Here is an 18,416-nt window from a genome sequence, read left to right on the forward strand (position 1 = left end):
GTTACCTGGCTGGCCTCGGGTCCCAGCCCTCGCAGTCGGTGGCTCTAGGTCCCGTAGGCTGGCCCCAGGCTTCATGAGCTAAGCCCCACACTGTGCAGAGACCCATGTCCCACTTGATGGTTTACACTGTGCAGAGTTCCAGGTATGTTGGTTTCTGCCTTGGAAACTTATTTATCTTCTAAGGTAGGAATATATTTATAGGGATCTTCATTTATTTAACTTTTACTCAAATTGCTCTTGCTCTCAGCCTAGCCTTTTTGAAGGATCTGATGAAAAGTTATAAAAATGTCTTTGCAGATACCCCAACTTAGACTTCGGGTGGAAAAAATCTATTGACAGCAAGTCTTTCATCTCAGTTGCTAACTCCTCTTCGGCTGAAAATGAGAATCACTGTAAGCACAGCACAATTGTCATCCCTGAAAAAGCTGCACATCTAGGTGCTACTAGGACCTTCTGTCTAGAAAATCATGACCAAATGTCTGTGAACTGCAGAACGTTGTTCGAGTCACCTGCTAGGCTCCAAATTGAAGTCTCAACAGATCTTACAGCAGTTAATGGTCTTTCTTACAATAAAAATCTTGCCAACGGCAGTTACGATTTAGCTAACAGAGACTTTTGCCAAGGAAACCATCTGAATTACTACAAGCAGGAAATACCTGTACAACCAACTACCTCATATCCCATTCAGAATTTATACAATTATGAGAACCAGCCCAAGCCCAGCGATGAATGTACTCTACTGAGTAATAAATACCTTGATGGAAATGCTAACAAATCTACCTCAGATGGAAGTCCCGCGATGGCCGCCGTGCCTGGTACTACAGAGACTGGTAAGGCGCTCACGGACAGGACGGCTTCTGAGCAGAGCCCTTCTCCCGGGTACTCCTCGAGAACACTTGGCCCAAACCCTGGACTTATTCTTCAGGCTTTGACCCTGTCAAATGCTAGTGATGGATTTAACCTGGAGCGGCTCGAAATGCTTGGCGACTCCTTTCTAAAGCATGCCATCACCACGTATCTCTTTTGCACTTATCCTGATGCTCACGAGGGCCGCCTTTCCTATATGAGAAGCAAAAAGGTAAGAAAGCGTCCTTTGATTTTGAGCAGTTACACTATTCAGCGTGTATAAAAGTGGTTTCAAGCATCGGATAGATTTCAGAGGATGAGGAAAGTGTTGCTGCAGGGATCGCCACACCCGACAGGGCAGCTGGAGCCTCCTCTGTACCCGCGTGGGAGTGACACTAAATTTAGTGTGGAATTAAGATTGAGGGAAGAAAAGTAACGAAGATAAATACTTAAATGATGATAAAAGAGGTGTCAAGGCGCCATGCACCTGCCTGACAAGTAACACACAAAACTGCTAAGCTCTCAGAAGGAAGGAGTATCGCTTGTGATCGGGGGGTGGGGGGTGTTAACAGAAGAGGTGCGTTTGTAGTGTGTAAACAGGGAACATATGGCAGAGCGTGTCAGGACTCGGTGAATAAACTGTGGAAAACGTGTGGAAAGATCTGAGAAAAGACTTAAAAAGGCGGGTGGGCTGAAGCTGTATTATGGAGGATCTTCAGTGCCAGGCTAAAGAGTCGGCACTGTTTTGAATGAGGTGCATGTTGAGGGTACTCCTTGTGTAAGGGACTATTAATATTAATAAAGCGGTAGTTTTAAGTGGTCAGGCTGAAAGCAGAATGCGGCGAGTTGAGAAGCAAAACCTAACCAAGCTGAGTGATCATTTGGGCCTTTGAAGAAGCCTAAGCTTAAGCAGAAAATGAGACAGATGTAGAGTCTGGCAGCAAGGAAAGCACTGAGGGGAGTGAGATTTCAGAGGCAATAAGAATTTTAGCCGACGCTTACAAGTACTTACTCTAGCCAGACACTACCCTCGTCACCTTACATATATTAATTACCTGATGTAATTCTGTATACTTCTATTTGTTTTATTTTTTTTTTGTAATTGTGTATACTTTAATCATCCCCATTTTATAGCCGAGGATACTGAGGCAGGAGAGATTACCTTGTTCAAGTTAACGTGGCAAGTGCGTGGCACGGCCTAGACAGTCTGGCTCTAGAGACCTCACTCTTGACCCTTACACTGACCTCCCTCTGAAGTTCCCTGTAGCACTAGGCACTGCACTGGGTGTTCCAGTCTTCCCAGCGTGCCCCTCAGCGGTAGATGACGTGCCCCCATTTTGCAGTTGAGGAAACTCTTGCCTAGGGAGTTTCGTTGGCTCGTGCAGGTCATCCGGCTAGTCTGGGATGGTCAGGAGCGTGACTGAGGCCGGAGCCTGTAGCCTTGCCCACTCTCCTCTGCCGCCTCCCGGTAGAGAGGGTGACGCGGTACTAACGACCGTAGCAGCTGGGGCGATGACGGGGCTGGTGCCGAGGAAGACAGAAGTGTAGGAGTCAGAGTTGGGCTTAGAGTTTTTAGACCTCATGGACTAGGAAGTGGAATGTTCGGGTCATTAAGACTTTAGGACTTAGATGCAGTCTGGGGAAACAGTCTTCGTACGAGTGATAATTGAGAACAAATGAGCTTTCCCAGGGGTGGTTGCAGGAGGAAAGGATCAGAGGCTGAGAATGAGCGTAAAGCAACAGCACACTCTTAGGGAAGAAAGAAATTATTTTCCTTTTTGAAAGTTCATCCATCGCCTGCTCAGAAAGCTCTGACCCCTTACGTGCTGCAGAAATCACCGTCCCTCCCGCAGCATGGTGGTGGAGGCCCTTTCAGGGCGCCCCCGCCCCCAAGGGTCCCGGCCGGGCTGCCGCCCCCGCTGTGCTTCGCGGGACCCGCGCACACACCCGCTGTCGTTCCTTCCCCGCCGCTCGCCCCGTTTCTGCGGGCTGAGCTCTGCCTGCCCCACCTGGTGCCTCACGTGGGCCCTTACTGAGCTCTTCTTCCCTTTCCACCTGGCGGACCACTTCTGCTGACTTTGAATGTGATTTCTGTCCCTTTCACGCCCCTGTCGCACTTTACCCTCTTGTTGGCATCTGTGATGCTGTGTTCCCATGGTGTGGAAAGGGAAGCCAGCGTGTGCGTAAGCCGTGCAGGCGGCGTGGGAAAGGGCTTCGGCCCAGAGTGAGCGTCATGGGGGGCTCCCGGCCCAGCCTGTGGGCTCCAGGGACCGCTCCTCTCCCTCGCTGCCCACCAGCGCCTCTCCGACGTGGGTGCTTGTTCAGGGGTATTGAGTTACGTGGAAAAAGGGCTCATGAAGTACTTAAATAAAAAGGAACCCAGTTTTTAGAAAATGAAAATGAGATTGACCGTTCTAGACCTTGGTTTCCAAGTAAAAACGAGATAGAAATATGGATTTGAGTAAATTAAGGAGGAGATGGAGGCCTTAGGAGAAACAGACTAGAGGGTAGACAGTAAAGCTGTTTTACTGATGACAGTAAACATGGAGCTTTTCTTTATTGCCTTTTGCTCTATTTTAAAATGGTTGAACAAAATATCTTGAAATGCCATCCAAAACTAAGGAATAATATTTGAGAAAGCATTGCAGTCGAAATGGTATTTATAGCTTAGGTTCCAGGAACAGAAAATTATTTTAGCTCCGTTCAGTGCCAATTTTCACTTTATAGCTAGAGTTCATGGTATTTCCTCCTTTTATTTCATTGAGAATATTGTGACATCTTGGACTTATGTGGAATTGCATTCTTTTCTATTTTGATAGTCCCAATTAACAGTTTGAATTTTATATCATCAGATTAAATGAGAATTTAATATTTCCTGTCATGAAGAGGTAGAGAAACTATATAGTCTGAATAATTGATGACCAGTTATGGAATATGAAGAATATTTAGCTAAAAATTATGTTAATGCCTTATATGAATTTCAGCAATGACTGTCTATGGATAAGTATCTTATAAATTTTTTCTGCTAAAGGTCAGCAACTGTAATCTGTATCGACTTGGAAAAAAGAAGGGGCTGCCCAGCCGCATGGTGGTGTCAATATTTGATCCCCCTGTGAATTGGCTTCCTCCTGGTTATGTAGTAAATCAAGACAAAAGTAACACAGAGAAATGGGAAAAAGATGAAATAGTAAGTTTTTGGTAACTGGATGGATTTATTTTTTGGTGAGGGGCAGAGTCTTGTTCTATTAATTTTTTGTTTCTTTTCCCTGGTGTGTTTATAGTAGAGTAGAAATTCAATATATTGAATTAATTCCTTTAAACAGACGTCTTTTCATTGAAGTTAGAACAGTGTTGTAAATTTGATAGAGAACAATTTCTGTGATCTTCCTTTTCCAAAGGCAAAAGAGTATCTGATGCTGTGACTCAAAAAAAAAAAAAAAAAAGCAAAGCTCTGTAACATTTCACTTTAATATTACATATTACGATTTATTGTAGATCCTTAGCTCTGTTCAGTGAAATGACTTTTCAGTGACCTATGATCTCCAATCTGTATGTGAAATAATTTCAGTAAAATCTTGCTTTTGCAGCTCAGAGCTTTCTCAGGACTATTTCTCCTCTTGTGACCTTAAAAAAAAATACATAAAGGTAGTTTTCTGGAAATAGTTTAAAATCTTGCCAATGACTTTAAGTCTCCAAACGTTAGCTGCAGCTGCTTCATTTTGTCCTGTCTCGAAGGCCACCAGAGGGCACCTCGGAGGGCCTTGCGAGCCAGAGAGCTGTGGAAGCAGTCTGTCCAGTGTGGTTGGCTGGGAGGCCATCTCGCAGGCAGTTTCATTTTTCAGGCATTTATTTTGCATTAATGATAAACTGGCTCGTTGTTACTTCATTTCCAGGTAGCATGCTCTGTGACTCTGTTTTGATTTTTACTTATTCATTGAGTATATTTTTAACTCGTGCAGTATTCGACTTACTACAGAAATTGAACTTATCTGGAAAAGCATAAAGAGAATATTTTAATGCAAGTTGGGTTAGAAAAATTATATGTTATTAATTTAGAAATAGAACCTTAGAGGAAGATGTGTAAGATTTTGAGAACTTTAGAGAAAATACTGCATTTCTTTGGAAAACATTCCAGTAACACATATCCTGCCTTATAAATCCTGTTTCGTAGTATCATTGGTTCTTTAAAAAAAAAAATTTAGCATAGAGGTGATGTTAGCGTGTCCTTTTAATTAAAAAAAATTTTTTTATTTTAAGATACAATATAAAGTTCTTATTTTCCTTAACATTTCAAATGACCTGGCACTTTGGTTCTTAGAATACATTAAATACTGTTTATATTTTCATTTAATAATTTCTACTTCTTGAAATGGACCATTATATGATATTGGAAAGCATATGCTGGATCCATTCCTGTTCTACCTGCCTTGCTCCTCAGCAAATAGGTTTTGCCTCGCTCCTCAGCAAATAGGTTTAAGTGAAAGCTTTGCACGCAAACACCGAAGGTGGGAATAACGCAGGTGGAAAGTGAACTTGAACCGTAAGAGGAGTTTCATGCTGGTGGTTTTTTTTTTTTCTTTGTTTGTGTTTGTCTTTTTTGTTTTTTTTTTTTTTTTTTTTTTTTGAGAGCTTGAAGTTCTCTTGGAAACCATTTAGTGAGGTAGACTCCCACTATTTTGCAGATAAAAAACCCCTGAAACCCAAAGGCATTAATGAACTTTGCCCAAGATCACACAGCTTATTTGTTGATAAAACCCAGCCCTTGTTGTGTGTTTTGCCAGTGTCTGGTTATGATAACATCTTACTAAAGATATATAAGGATTTTTTAAAATTAAAAATATTTAGTTTTTATTATTATTTTTTTAGTTGCAATAGTTTTAGTTTAGTTTTATTTTTTGGCCTTTTTTTCCTAAGGACCAAATAGTCAAAAACATCTCATGTTACCTTGGGAAAGTGTAATTTTTATTAGGTAATAGTCCTTACAGGTGTCCACCGTTCTAGGTTTTTTGTTTTTTGTTTTTTGTTTTCTTCCTTATTCTTGAAAAAAATTTGTAAACCTTTTAATTAAAATATACAGACAGATAGTTGTAGATATATGGATGGCGTGGCTCATTGCACTTATTTCTTTTCAAACAAATGCACTGTTTGTATCTCTTTTGACTGGCTTAAAATGAGAATATTTGCAGTATTTAAAAAAACGGTTGACAAAGTTTGAAAACCTTTTTATCAGAATACTCTGCAAAGTTGTCACTATCGAAATTGAAGCACACCCTCATTGAAGCACTCTCTCCCGCCTTTCCCCCCAAGTCAAGTCTTGTTTATTTATTTTTTTATTGAACAACAGAAATTTGGTATCTTTCTAGCATTGCAAAAAAGTTACATCATTACTGAATCCTGGCCCATTATTAAGGTTGTCATTCACAAATAAGCTTTTGCCAAAGAAATTGGAATTAGCAAAGATCTTCTGACAGAAATTGGATTGTTGTGTTTCATGTTAGTCTAAATTGTCTTCTATTTTTTGTCAGTTATGCTATAATCTGTTACTCTGATTATTCTAGCTCACCGAAAGGGAAAAGCATAATTTCTCAAATTCATAGCTCAGTTCACAGTGATCACTTTTAGTTTCCAAACAAAGTAGTTTAGTTTTACATTGTAGCGAATGAGCTTTGAAGTGGAAATAGGGACCAAAACTTTATTATAAAACCCCACTGTACATTTTTAATGTTATAAAGAAAATAATTTTATCTGTTTACATATCATTCTCTTATTTAATTGCAAAGATAATGCTTTTTCTACATCTGGAATTTAATTTTATTAATTTGAAAATCCTTTACAAAACATTTTAAAACTTTGTCAGCCAACTTGAAGCTCTCAGTGATCAGCATATGAGAGCTTTCCTTGTGTCTCCTGCTACAGTTAGAATTCTTAGCTGAAGTTTTGCCTTGTGGAGCTTAATTTTAAACTTTATATCCATGTATGAAATCCTTGACTTAAAGCTTCATACTGGATAAAGGTCATTTTATAACTTAGAAAATGAACATTCAAAGAACGTGTTTTACTTTGTTTATATGATTAAATAACTTATTTTATGTTAATTGAAAACAAATGGCCATGATTTGAAAGTTGCCTTTTAGTATTTGTGGTTGTCATTTGAAATTATCCATAACCCTTGCTTTTTTTGAGTCTCAAGCCCTTTTAAAAACAGCAGCTATGTCTCCCCGCCTTCCCCATTCTCCCTCTTTCAGACAAAAGACTGCATGTTGGCTAATGGCAAGCTGGACGATGACTTTGAAGAGGAGGAGGAGGAGGGGGGCCTGACGTGGGGGGCTCCCAAGGAGGACGCCGATGACGAGGAGGACTTCCTGGAGTACGACCAGGAGCACATCAAGTTCATAGATAGCATGTTGATGGGATCTGGAGCTTTTGTCAAGAAAATCTCGCTTTCTGCTTTTTCAGCCACTGATTCTGCCTATGAATGGAAAATGCCCAAAAAATCCTCCTTAGGTAGTATACCATTTTCATCAGATTTTGAGGATTTTGACTATAGCTCTTGGGATGCAATGTGCTATCTGGATCCTAGCAAAGCTGTTGAAGAGGATGACTTTGTGGTGGGGTTCTGGAATCCATCAGAAGAGAACTGTGGTGTTGACACAGGGAAACAGTCCATTTCTTACGACCTGCACACCGAGCAGTGCATTGCTGACAAAAGCATAGCCGACTGTGTGGAAGCCCTGCTGGGCTGCTATTTAACCAGCTGTGGCGAGAGGGCTGCTCAGCTTTTCCTCTGTTCGCTGGGGCTGAAGGTGCTCCCAGTAATTAAGAGGACTGATCGGGAAAAGGCCATGTGCCCGGCCAGGGAGAATTTCACCAGCCAACAAAAGAGCCTTTCAGGGAGCCGCGCTGCCGCCTGTGGGGCCGGCCCCCGCCCCTCCGTGTTGAAGGACGTGGAGTATGGGTGTTTGGAGATTCCACCGAGGTGCATGTTTGATCACCCAGATGCAGATAGGACCCTGAGTCACCTCATCTCGGGGTTTGAAAATTTCGAAAAGAAAATCAACTACAGATTCAAGAATAAGGCTTACCTACTGCAGGCTTTTACACACGCCTCCTACCACTACAACACTATCACTGGTAAGATGAGCCCCGGACCAGAGCTCACTGCTCTGAAAAGGAGGCCTCGTGTTCGTGGAGTTGTTCTGTAGAATCATGTGAAAAGAATAATCTGTGCGTGGACAGCCTTAGAGCTTAGTGTCCACGGTGGGGGGAGGAAGCACAGGAAAGGGAAAGGAGCCTTTCTTTTCGGGAGCGCGCACCGTTCCTTACCTTTGACGGCTGGGAGCGGGGCTGCCTCAGCTCCTCGTGTCTCTGTCATTGGATACGCAGCACAATTAGACAGGTCCGGGCCTTAGTGCTTTGGTGTGTTTTTGCCATTTTGTGCTACCCCCTTGTCCTTCTGATACCCGGTCACTGCTGCTGTTGGTTCTTGCATAATTTATTCGTATATTCTGGATGCCTTTCCACATCTTTTTATTGTTCTTCCTGAACAAAAAGGCCCCTCCCTTTAAGGCCTTTTAAAATCTAAAGATGAACCGATTAAAAGAAACGCCTTCACAGGAAGGTTGCATTGCTCTGACTCTGATGTCACCTTCTGCTTCGCGCCGTGCTCCGTGTTTTTTTCCCTCCTTTATTTAATAGGCTCCCAGTCCATTCGATTAGAAGGGAGAATAGGCGCCGAAGACCCAAATCGGCTTCAGGTTTCGAAACAGCCAGTCTGTATTTTTTTTTTTCTGTGTCAGAGTAATAAGCGCTTGAATTCAGAAAACCAAAGCCGAGTATAAAGTTTGTATAAGAAAAACAGTGTAGGTTAAGATGATCAGAAAAATGTAAAACCAAAAGTGAAAAATTATCTGACTCTGGACTAGAAAGACTGGGGAAACTAAAACCTGTTTTTCTTTGTGGAGAAGAAACGAGGCCTCCTTTTCTACCGCGCTCTACTGGCAGGAGCCCTGGGTTCTAGTCTGCCTTGGCCCCTGCTTCTGAGCTCATCGGCACAGCGGCAGCTCACTATCTCTGTTCCCGCCTCAGTTTCCACAGTTGAACGGCTTTTTTTTTTTTTTTAATTTGTATTGCTTTACGATGCTGTATTACTTTCTACTGTACAGCAAAATGAATCAGGTACACACACACACACACACACACACACACACACACACACACACACACACACACACACACACACACACACACACACACACACACACACACACACACACACACACACACACACACGTACGTATGTATCTCCCCTCCTTTTTGGATTTCCTTCCCGTTTAGGTCACCACAGTGCATTAAGTAGAGTTCCCTGTGCTGTGCTATGCAGTGTGTTCCCACTAGTTGTCTATATTTATAGCAGTATCAATAGTGTAGATGTGTCAGTCCCAATCTCCCAGTTCATCTCACCTGAACAGCTTCTTTGTAATCACTGTGAGAAGATAAGAGGTGTTGATCAGCGTCCATAACTTCTCACGTTTTGACATCGATCATTTTTGCTTAAGGTCTTTGCTCCACGACTCTCCTTTCTCAGCCTCTTGGTTTGTGTCAAATTCAACATTTTTCATTCAAGTTGAGAGGAAAACTGTCTTGTACTAACGGGCATCTTGTGCAGCAAATGTAACCCAGGAGTGGCGAGGCGTGGTATCACTCCCACACTTCCCAGAGTGTGAGTGGACAGGGTGCAGGGGTGACAGCAGAGCGTGGGGAAGGGCTACGTGCAGGGTCTGGCGTTCGTTGCTAGGTGACGATGTGTGATGGAGCCTTTAGAGTGGTGCCCCAGCACCTGCCTGGCCAGCCCAGTGCCGAAGGGAAAGGGTTCAGTGATGATGATGTCACTTGGGAAATGCTTTTTTCTTAACGAGCATTAGTCTTTTGGCCACTTAAAGATTTTATGGCCCCAATTTCTATGTAAGAAATATGCTTAATTTGTCATTAGAATTTGATTTCCAGAGGCTTCCGTATGATGTCAAATAATTTTGTCACTGAAGAATATATATGAAAATGAATCGTAATAAAAGTCTTTTCAGTGTGTCTGGGGGATCAGTTCTTTATCTGAGTTATTATTTGAAGATTGTGTAAATGTTTGTGCTGGAGCTCAGGGCTTCACTTTGGATCTTCCCTCAGATTGTTACCAGCGCTTAGAATTCCTGGGAGATGCAATTTTGGACTACCTCATAACCAAGCACCTTTATGAAGACCCACGACAGCACTCCCCAGGGGTCCTGACTGACCTGCGCTCGGCTCTGGTCAACAACACCATCTTTGCATCGTTGGCTGTGAAGTATGACTACCACAAGTACTTTAAAGCAGTTTCTCCTGAGCTCTTCCACGTCATCGATGATTTTGTGCAGTTTCAGCTCGAGAAGAATGAAATGCAAGGGATGGATTCTGAGGTTAGTGCCATTTTAAGATATGTTGAAGTCAGTGTTTAAAATAAGCCTTCCGACTAGGGTTCTCGACATAGCTGTCTAGAGAGCCAGCCGGAGGCCAGGGTTGTGGTCCCCAGCACGCTCTGCGTTTTCCAGGGAAAACTGAATGGGTCGCAGTCTTCAGGGAGGCCTTTTCAACTTGACCACTCATACTGTGGTCATTCTGGCGAGGAGAGAAAGCCAAGGGGCTTTCAGCTGCTTCACCACCCCCAGTCCTTGATTCGGGCTCCTGGCATTTAGGCTCGCCAGAGAGCTGCAGCCCTCCCCCTGCCCCCAGAGAAGCTTTAACCTCAGTGAAAGCTCGGCATGGTTGGTTCTGTCTTTCTTTCTGTTTAAAGTAGGTCAGAAGTATTTGCTGATATCTCAGGTAAGCATCACAAATGTATATTCTGCTTCTACTTGAAATGGGAAAAGCTCATTTAAAAACCAAACTTCTAAATTTTTAAGGACTGGAATTTGAGAGGTTTCTACTGTAAGTTCAGCCAAAGGTTCTTTGGTGATGGAGCTAATTCTAATGTGTTTGTGAACTATTTTGAAATTTTGTAGGAAAGGATTTTGCTGAGGTCTTTCCAGTCTCCTCTAATCCTTCACTAACATCCATCCACATACCTGGGTACCCAGGAGAGCACTTTCATTTCTTCTTCTCCTCATTCTGATTCCTTTGTTCTTCTTTCTGTAGATCTCTTATAAGTCATGGAATTCATTCATAACTCTGGTAGCCATTTTAATTACTCTTTCTTTAATTTGTACCTTCCTGTTTTTTTGTTTGTTTGTTTTTTTTTGCGGTACGCGGGCCTCTCCCTACTGTGGCCTCTCTCGTTGCGGAGCACAGGCTCCGGATGCGCAGGCCCAGCGGCCATGGCTCACGGGCCCAGCCGCTCCGCGGCATGTGGGATCTTCCCGGACCGGGGCACGAACCCGAACCCGTGTCCCCTGCATCGGCAGGCGGACTCTCAACCACTGCGCCACCAGGGAAGCCCCGTTCCTGTTTTTTAATCGCACAAACCGTCGTTAGGGAGTAGTGCATTTCCTTGGCTTCCTGTGAGAGAAATGAAGAGCCTGGGTTTTGAGGTGTAGCCACAGGGCAGAAGGGTCAAGCCCGTTGAACGGGATGGAGGACGTGCTGAAGGGGGACCAGTAGGCAGTGCCCTTCCTCTCGCCTTTCAGCCTTGCACACTCTTCCAAGATCAGTGGTCTGAGTTGGAGCACAGCTAGCAGTGAGACCAGGAATTAGAACCATCTCAGATATATTCAATATTATTTCTAGTCTCATTCTGTAGAAATACTTAAGCTTAGAAGTTGAGGAATTAGCTAAACCTAAAGTTCTCTTTTGATGACAGTTGGACATACTGGCTTTGTTAGTTTTTGTTCATTCTTTTCCTTCCCTTCATTTATATAAACATATGTATAGAAGTCACAAAAACTGATAGGGAATGTCATGGTCTGGCTTCTCTAACTTACTGTCTGATCTTAAGAAAGTCTCTCCACCTCTCTGGGCCCCAGTTTCCTCATTTGTAAAAGGAGAGAATTAAACTTGATAAGTTTAAAAATTCCCATCCACAACAGTAAGTACCTTATTTTTTCCAGTAGTCAGCATCTATTATATAGAACTTGGTGTGGCTAAACCATCCATTTAGAAATTACTATTGCCTCTTCTTTTTATTTCTCTTTCACAAGTAATGTGTGTGTATTTTAGAAAATACAGATAACCGAAATTAACATTTTGTGATGTTTTATTGCTAATGCACATAGACATGAAGTTATGTACAATATAAAATGAAATGATAGCATGCATAGTGTACCATACCCTATTCTTTTCACTTAATATATTGTGGATGACTTTCCCCGATCGTTAATAATTGGGATTACAACTTTCAGTAGCTGCACGCTAATGAGTATATGGCTATAATGTAACGTGTTTAAACAATCCTTCGCAACTGGATGGTTAAGGTATTTTTTGTTAGGGTTTGTAATCAACATGGATGCGGTAAATATACTTAAATATCCAGTTACCTCCTTAAGATGAATTCTTAGAGACGGAATTGCCACATCAAAGAATTATGAACTTTTAAAAGGCGTTTGATACATATGTGAGTTTTTATTCTGTTAATCTGAATACCTACTATGTGTCCGGTTCTATGTCATAGTGGACATTTATTAAGTGGTTTAATAAAAGGGGAGCTTGGAGGAAAATATCTTCCAAAGAGAATTTCCCTGTCAAAAAAGTGGCAGTTTACATTCCCCAAAGCAGTGTACACCCTTGCTTGCCCTGCACCGATGAGTATTCTGCTTGCTCCTTGCCAAGCCGCCAGGGGGTAGACCTGTTTCAGTGTGCAGTTCTATGATTATGAGTGAAATTTGAAAATTTTTTTCATCAATTTATTGACTATTTCCAGTTTGTGATAGGGTTGTTTTTGTTTTTATTTGGAAGTAATCTTTTCCTTTGTTGACTACAGAATACTAAATAGGGAAGGGCTTTTTTTTTTTTTTTTTTAAGGTAAGGTAATGTTTGTGAAGAACCTATTAACAGTGTAATTGGCATGTCATAAGTGTTTGATGTTGTTACCCTTGTTAAAGATATAGTAAGAGTCATATCCAGGAAAAGAAACACGTCTCTGTAGACTGCCTTTCAAAGCGGCCTTTTTGCTTACAAGTCACTTTTCTCCCTATAATAGCTTAGGAGATCTGAGGAGGATGAAGAGAAGGAAGAGGATATTGAAGTTCCAAAGGCCATGGGGGATATTTTCGAGTCGCTTGCTGGTGCCATTTACATGGATAGCGGGATGTCGCTGGAGATGGTTTGGCAGGTGTACTATCCTATGATGCGGCCGCTGATAGGTACAGTTGGCTCCCCTTCGAGAGAGGCAGAATCACAATTAAACACAACTTCAAGGGTATTAATCACATTAGTCTTTCATTTTGATTACAGAAAAATTTTCTGCAAATGTGCCCCGTTCCCCTGTGCGAGAATTGCTTGAAATGGAACCAGAAACCGCCAAATTTAGGTAAGCAAAAATATGCATGGAAAACAATTAACTTACTGAAAAGCAAGGGGGAAGAGTTCTCGAAGATGCCATAAACTAATGATTTTGAAAACTATTTACCCTGGGACATGCTCTTATGCAGTTGCTGTTTGTAGCCTGATTGACTTCTTTTTGTTGTGGAAAGTAATGCTGAGTTAGAGAAGGAGCGGCAGCCCTGTCTGTTGGTAGTATGCAGCAGTCATGACGCATGTTTCCTTCGCGTGGTGTCAGTTTGTATCGGGGACTCTCAGCCTGAGAGTACATACTCGGCGCTGACTGACTATAATAATAAATACTTCTGACTTCTAATTCAAGCTGTTTGGCTTTGTTACAGCCCGGCTGAGAGAACTTACGATGGCAAGGTCAGAGTCACCGTGGAAGTAGTAGGAAAGGGGAAATTCAAAGGTGTTGGCCGAAGTTACAGGATTGCCAAATCTGCAGCGGCCAGAAGAGCCCTACGAAGCCTCAAAGCTAATCAACCTCAGGTTCCCAACAGCTGAATCAACCCCTTTTTAAAATTAAAAAAAAAAAAACACAAAAAAACAACAAAAAAAGCAGAATAAGGTGGAAAATATTTAAGTTGAAAAGGATGATTTAAAACTGATAGTGAGTGGAATGAGTTGAAGGCAGACTTTAAAGTTTGTTTGATAACAGGATAGGTTACAGAATAAAACATTTAACCTATGTATAAAAATTTTGGAACTAACTGTAGTTTTAGTTTTTTGCGCAAACACAATCTTGTCTTCTTTCCTCACTTCTGCTTTGTTTAAATCACAAGAGTGCTTTACGGATGACATTTAGCAAGTGTTCAAAGAAATTATTGAGAGTTTTTGTTTTGTTTGGTTCCGTTTTAGTTTAATTCTGTCAGCTTTGCTTAGTGTTCGGAGGCCAAGGAGCTTAAACCTGGAATAGCCCCCAGGGTTCTGTTGAGAGCTCTTGACACCCGACGGTGTGTGTGGCCGTGCCAGTCCGGCATAGTTGATAAGCTGAGTAGAGCGATGCTGTCTGCGAGAGAAGTGTGCCAGTGTTCTTTCCTTTCCACATTATAGCGTGTAAGATGATGTTTCCTGGTCGCTGTTGCACTTAATACCAAGGGACAGATTTTTAATGAACATTGGCTGACACGTTGGCAAATCACATTTTAGTTTTCTCATGCCATGTTGTCTTGCATAAAAGAGGTTCTTGCCTTAAGAGTAAAACCCTCATGGATATTCTTTCATTTCTGATCTTTTTGGAACAAACTGTTTTACATTCCCTTCATTGTGTTATTATGCATTAGACCTTGAGACAGCGTGATACTTACAACTCACTAGTATAGTTGTAACCTAACTTATGACGGGATTATATGAGAATTTCTGTCATATGTGTACTGAAGACATTTTCAAAACCAGAATAGGAAGAGTCTAAAAAGTCTATGGAGTTTTTAAAATACCATCATAAAAATAATCGTTGGCTAAATACCCAATTTTACTGAAAACCTCCTGCTAGGTAGTTCCGCTGATGGAAATTGTTTGTGGCAAATAATTTTGCCCTGTAGGCTGTTGCTCTAACAAAATAAACTTTAGACATATCACACCTAAAATATGCTGCAGATTTTATAATGGATTGGTTACTTATTTAAAGAAGCAAAACAGAGCACCTTACCCTTAGTCTTCTCACATACATTTCTTACTGTACTTTTCAGAGTGTTGCATGCGTATTTCACCTACCAAAGCTGTGCTGTCAATGCCATGAAAGTTTAACATTTGCGATAAACTGCCGTAATTTTGATACATCTGTGATTTAGGCCATTAATTTAGATAAACTAGCTCATTGTTTCCATCTTTGGAAAAGGAAGAAAAAAGGCATTTTTAGGCATTTGCCTAAGTTTCTTTAATTAGACTTGTAGGCACTCTTCATTTAAATACCTCAGTTCTTTTGCATGCATTTTTTCCCCTGTTTGGTGCTATGTTTATGTATTATGCTTGAAATTTTAATTTTTTTTTTTTTTGCACTGTAACTATAATACCTCTTAATTTACCTTTTTAAAAGCTGTGGGTCAGTCTTGCACTCCCACCAACATACCAGTAGAGTTTTGCTGCAATTTGCCCCATTAATTATGCTTGAAGTCCAAGAAGCTGAGCGGAGGTGTCTAAATAATTTCCAGCACATCATTCGGAACGTGATGCCTCATGTAATGCTGCATTTATGTTTTAAATTGCAGTTGAATACTGTACTTCTTGCTTTATCTGCACCACCTACCCCCAGAGAAACACCTCTGTGCACGTGCACACAGAAAACTGTCAGCTCTGCTTTCTAAGGAGACCTGAGTGAAGGGGACATTAAGCTTCTCCAGTGTGATTTGTTGTCTCCAGTCTTAAACTTCGGTTGAGATCTAAATTATTAAATGAGCTTGAGAGCAAATCAGTTTGGGTGGACATGTTTTTAAAATATTTAATTCTGATTTGGAACCTTAGATTTCTATTTGGTTTTTTTAAGAAACCTCCATGTAAGATCTCCTGGCAATTTAAAACCAAGCATTTGTTGGATTATGTAACTGTAAATGTATACAATTAGCAAGTAAGGCTGTATAAGAATTTCACTTGTGAGGGTGATTCGTGATAAAGTTGTATCACAGATCTCTTGATAATTTATAAACTACCTGATGCCAGGAGCTTAGGGCCTTGCATTGTGTCTAATGCACTAATCCCAGTGTTAAGGGATTCACTGGCCTCCTGGCACCAAAATCAGATTGTTTCACAGTTACAATTCCCGTGGGGAGAAAAATGCCTCAATATATTTTGTAACCTTAGGACGAGTATTTTTTGTTAATACTAAAAAGTTCAGACTTGGATGAGATTAGGTCACACAGTCTCAGGGGTTCAGACTTCCTGCTACCATTCAAAATGTTTTATCAACAGCAAACTTTAGCTATTGCTTTTTAAATTTTTTTTGGTTGGAGGACAATAGCTGATTTTAATTGTGACTCACGCTTTGAAGCAATCTGTGATCCCCTGGTTACTAAGTTAAAAAATAAAAGCTACGAGTTAGACATATGAAATGGTTATGAACGCTTTTGTGCTGCTGATTTTTAATGCTGTAAACTTTCCCCTAGTTTCGTTTATTGAAATGTTTCCCATCCGTTAATTAAGGAAAAAAATCACTCTTGTCGCTCCACGTTACCACCTTGTCTGTCATCCTTTTGTTCCTGTGATTGCCACGTGAGACTGAGTGTGATTTGGAAACCCCCCTGGTGTGGTTGTGCGGCCAGCACACGCGGGAAGGCCTGGGCAGGCGCATTTTGAAAAGCAGCTGCAGAAATTCCTTACGATGATTGTGTGGAAGTGAGTTGGCATGAACCTTCACTGTAAATGTTTTTTTTTTTTTTTATAATACACTTTCAGCAGTCCTGACAATGCTGCGTTTTGTAATAGCTTTTTCCCCCTCTGTTCTGTTCATGTAGCACAGATGAGCATTGCACTTGGTACCATGCTTTACCTCATTTCAAGGAAAATATGCTTAACTGAGAGGAAAAAATGTGGTTTGGCCTCGCTGCTGTTTCGATTTACCGAATTTGAAAAAGATAATTATAATGCCTGCAATGTGTCATATACTTGCACAACTTAAATAGGTCATTTTTGTATGTGGCATTTTTACTGTTTGTGAAAGTATGACGAAGATTTGTTAACTGAACTCTTAATTATGTTTTAAAGATGTTTGTTACTTTTTTTTTTCTCTTTTACATTATGTGAAGTGATTAAATTTAGATTGACCTCTAACACTCCTGTAATTATCTTTTAAAATACTAATATTGTTCCTCTCTTAATAATAGCTTGCCCTCAGAAAGATTCAAATTGCCGTGCCTAAATAGCAAGAGACTGGAGGCTACTTTGGTTCTGTTGGTTCAGTTCATAAATACAATTATTCACCCAGCGGTCGGCTCTTTTAGTCATTACCTGACATCAGCCTGTGTAACTGCAGAGTGCAGAGACTAATCGAGACCCAGACCTACCACAGTTCAGTCTTAAGGCCCAGTTGATTTAAAACTTTCTGTCTTCCTCTGTTAGGGTGTCTAATCCTTTTACACAAAATTTAAGCCACCAAACGGAGACCTTGATGTCTTCATTTCAACTGCATCTGAAGTTCTTTTAGTGCCCCGAACCAGTTTGTGTTAGCTGCGGAATTGAAACTCATGTCTTGTTTATTACCTATATGGTTATTTTAATTACATTTAAATAGGTATATTTTTTCAACCACTGATTACTTTTCAGGAACTTAATTATTTCCAAATAAATTTCTTTATTTTATATTGTACATGAGAAGTTTTTAAGATATGTTTAAGACCAAGAATATTGAAATGATTTTAAAAGTTGTTGGATTCGCCAGTAGCAATATCTAGGGAATTTGCATTGAGACTATTGTATTTTCCACTAGCAGTGAAAATGATCTTTTGAAGCTAACTTGTAAATATATTTTAATCGTTAATTGTTTTTTTCTCTAGTCCATTTTTATTTGGACATCACCCACAATTTAAATTTTATAGATGCACTCAGAATTCACTGCAGCAGCAGGTTACATAGCCAAAATGCAAAGGTGAACAGGAAGTGAAATTTCTGGCTTTTCTGCTGTAAATAGAGTGAAGGAAAATGACTAAAATCAAGTAAAACTAACACATATATAATTTGATTGACAGAAAAATATTTACCATCACATGCTGCAGCTGTTTTTAAGGAACATGATGTAATTCATTCATACAGTAATCACGCTGCAGAAATTTGCAGTCTGCACCTTATGGGTCACAATTACCTTTAGTCGTTTTTTTTTTGTAATAATTGTAGCCAAGTAAATCTCCAATAAAGTTATGGTCAGTTCACTTTGTGTCCTTTTGCCTTTTTCTTTTCTTGTTTTGATTCAGGTCAAGTTTAAATAGTTGTAGCAGAAATGTCTTTAAAATGTTTTAATTCCATGGTCATCTGAAAATGCATACTTTAATATGATAAAATGTTGTTTACCAAGTTATGCTTCCCATCTACTGGTGGAGTTGTCTACTAACAATTGCCTTGTTCTTTTCTGATTTAAATAATAC

General features: G+C 40.7%; 1 protein-coding gene across 3 annotated transcripts in view; it reads left to right on the top strand.

Moving 5' to 3' along the window:
• Positions 1-18,203, top strand: part of DICER1 (dicer 1, ribonuclease III) — a 69,438-nt gene extending 51,235 nt beyond the window's left edge. For all 3 annotated transcript variants that reach the window (XM_060095688.1, XM_060095687.1, XM_060095686.1), the window contains 7 exons: positions 298-1,078; positions 3,878-4,033; positions 7,092-7,977; positions 10,024-10,292; positions 13,004-13,166; positions 13,258-13,333; positions 13,686-18,203. In XM_060095688.1, coding sequence (XP_059951671.1) covers positions 298-1,078; positions 3,878-4,033; positions 7,092-7,977; positions 10,024-10,292; positions 13,004-13,166; positions 13,258-13,333; positions 13,686-13,851 — 2,497 coding nt within the window. In that variant the 3' untranslated portion in view covers positions 13,852-18,203. The remainder of the gene's footprint in view (positions 1-297; positions 1,079-3,877; positions 4,034-7,091; positions 7,978-10,023; positions 10,293-13,003; positions 13,167-13,257; positions 13,334-13,685) is intronic.
• Positions 18,204-18,416: the final 213 nt, after the last annotated feature.

This window comes from Mesoplodon densirostris, chromosome 4 (assembly GCF_025265405.1).
Source record: "Mesoplodon densirostris isolate mMesDen1 chromosome 4, mMesDen1 primary haplotype, whole genome shotgun sequence".
Classification (NCBI taxonomy): Eukaryota; Metazoa; Chordata; class Mammalia; order Artiodactyla; family Ziphiidae; genus Mesoplodon; species Mesoplodon densirostris.